The sequence below is a fragment of the Echinops telfairi genome, unplaced genomic scaffold (genome assembly GCF_000313985.2).
Source record: "Echinops telfairi isolate 266 unplaced genomic scaffold, ASM31398v2 ScPeMD7_1713;HRSCAF=2227, whole genome shotgun sequence".
In the NCBI taxonomy this organism is placed as follows: domain Eukaryota; kingdom Metazoa; phylum Chordata; class Mammalia; order Afrosoricida; family Tenrecidae; genus Echinops; species Echinops telfairi.
This window is the reverse complement of record NW_022105611.1, coordinates 7,921,247-7,930,678: the sequence shown is the minus strand read 5'-3', so window position 1 is coordinate 7,930,678 and position 9,432 is coordinate 7,921,247. Positions and strand designations below refer to the sequence as shown.

General features: G+C 42.0%; 1 protein-coding gene across 1 annotated transcript in view; it reads left to right on the top strand.

Annotated features, from left to right (window-relative positions):
* Nucleotides 1-3,817: 3,817 nt before the first annotated feature.
* TMEM126B (transmembrane protein 126B) overlaps nucleotides 3,818-9,432 on the top strand; it is a 9,300-nt gene continuing 3,685 nt past the window's right edge. Inside the window, exons 1-2 of the mRNA XM_045293150.1 lie at nucleotides 3,818-3,890; nucleotides 7,880-8,001. Coding sequence (XP_045149085.1) covers nucleotides 3,849-3,890; nucleotides 7,880-8,001 — 164 coding nt within the window. The 5' untranslated portion in view covers nucleotides 3,818-3,848. The remainder of the gene's footprint in view (nucleotides 3,891-7,879; nucleotides 8,002-9,432) is intronic.

Below are 9,432 nucleotides of genomic sequence, written 5' to 3'. Positions count from 1 at the left end.
TAATTTATAATTTATCAAGATGCAAGAGGGTGGGAGGGTGATGGAGGAGGAAAAAAAGAGGAGCTAATACCAAAGGCTCAAGTAGAAAAAATGTTTGGGCAATGATGATGGCAACATATGTACAAATGTGCTTGATACAATTGATGTATGGATTATAATAAGAGCTGTAAGTGACCTCAATAAAATGATTTTTTTAAAAAAAACAACCTTAAGTTCACTCTTTTTAGTAAGTTATACCTAGACCATCAATTGCCCTTCCTCCTCCTCCTTCCTGTTAATCTATCTATCCCTTCCTCTTTCTTCACCGTTCTTCTCTCTTCCTCTCCTTTTTTCCCCACTCCTTCATTCTCTCTAAAACACGTACACACACTGAAAAACACATACAGTCATTGTTTCAAATATTAGCCCAAAATAAGGCAGTCCAAAGGACATATTGTCCATAGAACTATAAATGATTAGAATTTAAAGACAGACCACCTAAGTCAAAGATCCATATTGCTTATTGGATACATGCTCAAAAATAAACTGTGTCCAGTCTACACAAGTGTGCCTCCAAGATCTTATAAAAGCTACTTCTCTCAATGATATTATCAGATTGAGGGAGCAGGGTGAAGGTGGGTTTGGGGGTAGCTGGGAATCACCATTTTAAATCCCATTGTGCAAAGTGACAGTTCAAAGTATTGCCAAAGTTATATATCATTTTCCCATGCTGCAGATATGAACTTGAATGAACATCTTACCTTGGATTGCAATTTTTCTCATGGTGTCTTCCAAACCTACAGATTAGTTTTAGATTCCAGCAATTCCCATAACTGGCCAACATTTGGAGCTATGCTAGCCCAGGATAACAGAGTTCAAGGGTGTTCAAATAAATTTTGATTAAAAGCTCTTGAGAAAAGTCTTTAAGGTTGACATGATCTTCCACGGCATTGAAAATAATAAAAAAGAGGAAGAGGAGGAGGACAAGGAGAAGGGGGAGAAAAGAACTGGTTTCACTAAGAACATTAGGAACAAAGTTAACCTGGGGTAGGCCTGGGTTTACTTGACTCTCCAAGGTCGGATGTATAATAGACCATAATGCTGAAACCCACGCAATCTAGATCAATTCCAGGTTATAAAAGTGGGGATGTAGGGGTGAAGAGGAGCTAGATGTTTGCCTCATTTGAGGAACTTACTAATTGTGTTATTAGATAATGTATGCATCTAGAAAAACACAACAGTGTCAAAAGTTGTGCTTTATTACAAATGTGAACAATTACACTAAAGAAAATATCACATTTAGTTTCATTTTCTAATCAAAAGACAAATTATAAATCTCCAAGTGTGTTCAGTGTAAACTTTGCTATTTTTCTACAACTATATAATTATCTTGATAAACATTAAATCCATGCAAAAGAGCTCCACTGTATAGGTTTGTTCATGTTTGTTTTGCTTTATTTTGCTTTTTAAGATTGATTAAAAGTAATCTTCAACAATCTAAGAAAACAAGCTAGAGAAAATTCCAAATCTGTTCCTATTATAAAAGATGATTCCTATTATAAAGGACGATTTAGACGATTTGGTTCGTGAAATAACCAATGTCTATAATTAACTGTTATGCTACTGTTATTAATTCTCACCAAATTGACTCCAGATTAAACACTAGAGTCCTACTTCATCTTACTTTAGCAAAATAATATTACTGAATAAAGTACCACTGGCTAAAATTATTATCCTAACTATTTCCCCAAAATAAAAATCTATCACCAAATGGAAAACAATATAAATGACAAAAATCATAACCCAACATTTAAAAAGGAGAAACAAGTATTATATAGGAAGCCTTATAGCCCACCTTTCTTCTTGACTGGCATTGTTGGGTCTTTCCACAGCCACAGGATTCCAGAATCTTTTCAGGTCTCAGCTTGATCCAACTGAATTTCGGCCAAGAGCCAAGTAACTGTTGCAAACCACCTCACGGTTCACTCTTGGAATCCAGACTGAGTCTTCTATTTCACACAAAGAAAATGCTGATGTATTTTTCCCCCACTATTACACTTTTGAGTTTAGAGAAAAATAATTTTTGAGTTTTTCAAGTATTTCAATTTTCATAAAATATTTATTCTGGTTTTAAAAACTGAGAAAAGTTTTGTCGACGTAGAAAATGTTATTGAAACTCCTCTTTCGGCGGCAGCATTTTGGAACTTCAATGACTGAGTTCAATTAAGGCACAAACCAAAATTTAGAAGGATGTTTCAGTCTACACGTGACCAATTTCTCAGATGAACCAGTTGATGATAAAGAGCCTCAATTCTTCGTGGAGAAATTTAAACGGACCTGCCTCCCCAAATAAACATAATTACACTTCAAATCAACCGCCTTGACCCTGGTGTCTAGCAAGTCAGGTGAGTTTGAACAGTTCTCTGGGGGCAGCACACAGACTGGAAGGCCCCTTTTCCATTTACTGGACCAGAAGTTCCGAATCTCACGCCCTCAGATGGACGGGATCCACCTTGCTGTCCTTTTTTTTTTCTTCTGTGTTCTGTAGGGCCCCACCCACCCACCCCACCCCCGGGCTTGTTCTTTAATGCCCTCAGTTTCTGATCTTCCCCTGAGTAAACCGAGAGGACGGAAAAGAAGGAAAGCAATCCCTCGGCAGAGAGACATTCACGTGCCAGTGCTACTCCATGGGCACTTGATGCAGGATGAGTTGACGAAGCAGATTTCTTCCCACCGGAGTCATTTACAACGTGCCATCTCTTCACATCTTCGCAGCTACCTATCAGGCGAGGGAAAGGGCAGCCTGTTCGCCAGCAGAAGCCAAACCTTCCCCCAAAGGTGTTTCCAGAGACGCCGTAGGAGTACTAGGCATGTAAGCATAAGCCGTGCAAATGGTCCCCGGTTTCGTAGAGTTCAGCGGCTTAGCTTCCACATCCACTCTTTTCTCTCCATCTCCGTGCAAACTACCCACCTTCCTTTTGCAGAAAAGACAAGGAATCTGCCACCGCTGCCACCCCTGCCCACACCCCGCTCCTCTACGGAAGAGCACTGAAATGTCCTGCACCCTCCAAGCGATGAAGTGTTTCCTCAGCCGGGAGAAGCGGCTGCACTCGAAATTATATAACTCGAATTTGGCTTTTGTAAGACATGGAGTCTGGAGGGTCGGGGGGTGCTGCTCTGGGAGACGCTGCCAGGCCTCCTCTCCGCGCCCCCCACCCCGAAACGCGGGTTGGAAAGGGGGTGTCTGTGGTGCTGGGTTGTGAGGGGCGAATTTCTCCCCGGTCCCTTCCCAAGCGGGATGAGCTGAAGGACGGACGTGCGGGCACTAGCAACGGGGCGAGGACTCGGACAGCTGCGAGGGGAGGAGGCTAGTCGGGGTCCTCGGGCGGCCCCGGGTGGACGGCGGGGATTCGGAAGGGACGAGGCCGGAGCACCGGCGCCACAACACCCGGGCCGAGCCAGTGGGGGGGAATTCCCCTTTTAAGGAGTGGAAGGGCAGAGGAGCTCAACCCCAACTAACGAAGTTGCTCTGAGGTGAGGATGGCGCACAGCAACACGCACGGGTTCCGAACGCCCCAACTTCCCCTCAGAAGACGACGGGAGGGGAGCGAGCGCGAGCCTGACAAATGGCCCGGAGATGGAATGCGGGGCGGGCAGAGGGGCGGGCCCACTACTGTCGGCTCCCCCTCGAAGCCAATGACTGGCCGAGAGTACGAGACGCTAGAGCCAATCAAAGTCAGGGAAGAGGGCGCGGCGTTTGACTGCGTGGGGGCGGCCCCGGCTGAACGCGAGAGGCCAGAGCCAACGTCGCGCGTTCCGCTCAGGCTTTCTGGGCTTCCTGCCAACCGTCGGTCACGTGACCCGCCAGCATGGCGGCGCTCGGTCGTGGAGCTGGAACTGAGCTGGGGGATGTAAGTGTGATGTCGCTGGGGGCAGGGGACGCGCCTGAGGTAAACAGAAGTACGGAGTGGCATGGACCGTGACTGTGGGGACGATCCTGAGATGATGCTCGTAACCTGGGTTTAAAAAGCAAAAAGAACAGCTCCAAGTTCCTGCAGGGTGCAGTCTGTGTCCCCAGCCCTATTGCAGTGAGTCGGGAGAATACGGACTTGCTCATAGAAGCAGTTCCTACATGTGGCAATGCTTGTATGTCAGAGTAGGCCTGTGTTCCACAGGATTTTCAATGGCTGATTTTTGTACAGGTAGATATCAAACTTTTCTCCCGAAAAACCTAGAACTTCCAGCCTTTTGTTTTCACCACTCAGGGACCTTGGAAAAACAAAAATCCACTGTCATCGAGAACATTCCAACTCCCAAGGAGCCTATAGGACAGGGCAGCCTGGGCTTCCGCTGAGCATCTGGTGGGTTTAAAGTTCCATTCCTGCAGTTAGCTTCGCAGCCCAACACGAATCCACTACACCCCGGGCTCCTGGCCCTGATCGCCTGCTGCACGCATGCCCTTGCCTCTTGTCCTTTGCTCAGTTCTTTCCTTCCTTTTGGAATCTGCCTCTGCCTCTTTTCTCCCTGGCCCCGCCCCCCAACTTTTCTCTCCCAACCCAATTACCCCTCCCATTTCTTCCATCCTGGCTTACATGTCATTTCCTTTACACAGGTCCACACAACTCACTGCCTTCAAGTCGATTATGACTTATGACGCTATAGGACAGGGTGGAAATGCCCCTGTGGGTTTCCATATGTCCACTGACTTGGTTAATTATACTCTTTGCTTTTTGTTTGAAATGACAACCTCATTCAGTGTTTTAATTACCTAGGTGTTTTTTTGGTTTGGTTTTGGAGGAGGGTGGGGGAAGGAGGAGGCTGTAGGTAGGTTGACCTCCCTATAAGGGTAGACTGGGGACGCCTAAGAACACCATTTATTGATTACCAAGATGCCTGTCATAAACGAAGTGCTAAATAAAACCAGGTGTTAAATAAAATTCCATAAGTCAGGTGAAGTAATACATAACCTTACAGAAACCTTTAGAGGCAGCATCGCAGACTATTCCAGTGGCTGTGAGTTAATTATACTGACTTAGAAATGCATCTCTACTTGTATAAGCATGGTGACCAGGTCTCAGCTTGGACTGGTTCGGTTTTTCATAAAATGTTAGTTATAGCAAAATATTTGTATTTTTTAAACATTATTTAATATTTGTAAACATCTTTGTGAAAATTACTAGACTATTTCTCTGCTTTACTAAGTGGATTGTAATGAAACCAATTCTTTATATTGACAGTGTATAGCAAAGAACTCCTAAAACCAAACTCACTGCCATCACGTAAATTCTGAGTTGTAGTCACCCTATAGGGACAGAGTAGAACTGCCCCTGTGGGTTTTCGAGACTGTAAATCTTCCCAAGAGTAGCTTCTCCCTGCAACACCTGCTGATTTTGAACTGCTGACCTTCTGGTTACCAACCCAATGAGAAACCTACTACACCACTAGGGCTCATTAGCAAAGCACTAAGCACTCAATATGCACTCTCCTGTTTCAGTATTTATTGTTCTAAGTTATTGAATGTACATTTGCTTGAAAAAAAAATGGGGGGGGGTAAAGTATAGAGAATTTCAATGAAGTGAATAACAGTAAAACAAAAGTACATCCCAGATTTCTGGAAAATCATGCAAATGACATATGCTTTCTAGTACATAAAACAGGTTGAGTATAGACACACCTTTAGATATTAGTATCTTTTACTTTCCATTTTCAATGTGGTATCAGGGACAGGAAAAATCTGAACTCTAACCTCTGAGACATAATTGAGAAAATATTCTATTTTCCCAAGATATGTTAAAGAAATAAATAGGAATATTTTGAATACAGTTCTCCAAGCATGCTGGTAAATATATGCATCTATTACTCACTGTACAAAGCCATAAGAATATTCGAAGGACGCTATACCTTCAGGATATTCGTGCTTTGCATGATCCTTCAGGAGCAAGGGTTAAGATTAGAACAAATAATTCATTCAGTAAATGTATATTTTATTGATATTCAAAGTGTGTTCATTGACCAATGCATCAGAAGCACTTGAAGTGCTACTGAAATACAGACTTCTAGGCCTTAACCCATTCCTATTGAATCAACTCAATGGTAAAAGGTTGGGTTGGATGTGCTCATTGTGCATCTAGCCCAGGTAAGTAGTGGGTACCACTCTGGTGTAGGTAACACTGTAGGTTCCCAAACTTATTTGGTTTTCTGCCCCCTTTTCAGAAAACAAAAATTAATCAGTACCTCCCTGGGAATGAATAACTTTAGTACTGTACCCTATAATGTAAGAAAAATCTAAGTGTGGGCATTGGCAGCCCCCCTCCTGAATTATTCCAAGGATCCCTGGGGCTGTCGTGTGTTAGTGTTGCACTGCTAACTGCAAGGTCCGCAGTTCAAAACACCAGGGGCTCAGAAAGAAAGATAAGGCTTTCTGCTCCTGTAAAGATTTACAGCCTCAGAAACTCACTACTCTGTCCTGCAGAACACCCTGTGTCAGGATTGACTCTATGACAGTGAATTTAGGTTGCTTGTTTGGATCATTCTAGCACTGCCCAGGGGGCAGTATCACCCACTTTGGGAAACGTGGGTTTATCTTATAAGCCGGTGAGTTCAGTCCAGGCCTGAAGAGTATGTAAGGGCTATTTTCTCAGGGTTCCACCACATGCAACCTGGCCGGTAAACTTGGTCTTCTATGTGTTTTTAGTGTTGTTCCACATTTCTCTCCCACTCTTTTCAGGGACCTTTTATTGTGACTTCTCTCAGAGCAGTCAGCAGTGGTAGTCGGACACCCCTTAGTTCTGGTCGCAGGGTTGTGGAGACTGGTTCATGTGGCCCTATAGTCCTCTGGACTAATTGTTTCTTTGCATCTTTTATTTTCTTCACTTTTCTTTGATCCAAAGGGGCAAAGGCCAATAGTTGCACCTCAGATAACCACTTACAAATATTTAAGACCCTTGACTTCTGCAGTCTCTGGGTGGGTTTGAACCACCAACCTCTCAGGCAGCTTAACCATTTGTGCCTAATCAACTCTATCCTGCTCAGAACTCCTGAAATTTGAGATTAAGCCTTTGACTATAAGGTAAAATGGAGATTGGTGTAAATTTGTGAAGGGCCATTTATTGGCTAATCTAGAGGATAATATGGAGAAGAAAAAGCATAATGGTCTCTTGAAGTTAGCAACTGCTTAAAAATCACTCGTGGACACAGGAACTTTCCAACCCTGGATCCAAGTGTCATGGGTCATCTCTGCTCTGCCCTATAGCTGTTCCTTATGAAGGAACACCTGCTTTTTCCCCAGGTGGCTGCATGTATAGCTTCTGTAATCCAAGGTAGCCATGATCCGCTGCCCCTTCCAAGGGTGGTGCAGTTTCATTACTGATCTCATCTCTGTACTCTCCAAAACAATCCCTGCTCTCTCTTACCTCTCTAGGAAAGTTGACATAATCTCCAAAACATAATCTCAAACTCTCATGAGAGTCAGAATATAGACAGTTGTCAGAAAGCAGCTACTGATTTCCACCTTGTCATCCCCTACCTGAAATGCTGGAGCTAAGAGGACTACAAAAGGCCTGGCTACCTTCGTGGAGTAGAAAGAGGGGGAAACTGTAAATTATCTTTCTGCACTAAGTCATCTAATGCAAGTCAACCTTTCCAAACCTCGGTTTTGTCACCTGTAAAAGTAGTGTCATTATCCTACTAATTTCTCAAGGTTATGGGAACTAAAACCATGATCTAGCAGAGACTAAAAGCTCAATAAATGTTGGTTGAATCAGTAGCATAGGTTCGTGAAAGTATATGACACCTTACCGGTCACCTTAATAAACTCAATGTTTTGTCATCTGAATCTATAACATGTATAAGGTTTTCACTAATACCATTGGCTATGTTTCTAAAATTTTGTGTTTTCCAGGACATCAAGTTGGCAACATATACTCATGGTCAGCCCAGTTCTTCTCCAGAAGATGCAAAATTCAAAAGACCAATGGTGATGGAAATTATAGAAAAAAAAATTGAATATCTTAGAAAAGAAAAGTAAGAGACATACCTTGAAGATCAGTAGCTCATTATAGATCATCAGTATTACATCCATAACCTACTTTGAGGAGTAGCCAAGAGCTTACCTTTGAATTGACTCTGAAGAAAGTTATTTAAAAAAAGAACTGGAGGAAATCCTGGGCAAATGAAAATAATGGCTTGTTGGAATTTTTGGAATTGTGGATAATTTCATTTATATCTCTAAAAATTCCTCCCAAGATTGATGAAACATTATTTGAGCAATTAATATTTATAATTAAAAATATCTAGGAGGAAACTATTTGAAGGTATTTGTATTTAATTGCTGGTCAGTTATACTGTCATGTGCCATTTCTACTTTTACATTAATAAAGCTCAAAGTTAAAAACCAAATGACAGTTGATCTTAAACCTTAGAAGTTTTTGTATTTAAATATGATCACAGTAAGTAAAACTAGATCTATCAGATCTCCACGGATGAAGTTTTAGAAATATCTGGCAAATTATTTTTTGCTGTAACTAGACTCATTTAAAAATAGCTGTTTTTTTAGACAGCCTCACCAAATGTAAATAACTTTTTCCAGATAATACTAATCAATTATATTGGTAGCAGGAACACTTAGATTTATGCATCTTATAAAGGTTGGATACATTAAAATTTATTTAGGTCCCTGGACGGTAACAACTGGTTTGCTCTTGACTACTAACCTTACGGTTGATCCAAACCCATCCAGCAGCACCTTGGAAGAAAGATCTGGTGATTACTTCCCTAAAGATGATTGCCAAAAATACCATGTGGAGCAGAAGTTCTGCTCATAACATGGAACCACCATGAGTAAGAAATCAACTTGACAGTAACAACAATACAATAACTTGTTTAAATTTATCGTTCACCGCTGTGAAGTCAATCCCTGGCTCCTGGTGACTCCATGCAAAACAGAATGAAATGCAGTCTGGTTCTGCACCAGCCCTATGATTGGTTGCAGATCAGATTGATCATTATGTTTCATAGGGTTTTCATTGGCTGATTCTAAGAAGTAAATCACCAGCCCTTTCTTCCTATCCATCTTAGTCTGGAAGCTCTGATAAAAGAGACATTCAACATCATAGCAGCACACAAGCATCTCCTGACAGCTAGCTGGTGGATGCACATGAAGTGCATTGGCTGCAAATCGAACCCAGATCTCTTGCACATACAATGAGAAGTTTACCACTGAGCCACCAATATGCTGGCCAAAATGTATCCTCTCTTTTTTTTTTTTACTATCAGGGCTCTTTATTGTATACTTAATTCATATACAAGAGGGTATCCACCCAAATCTGGATTTTTTTTCAAAACTATGTATTTAAATTTTTTTTTCTTTTTCTTTTTTAACATTTTATTAGGGGCTCATACAACTGTTATCCCAATCCATACACACATCAATTGTGTAAAGCGCATTTGTACATC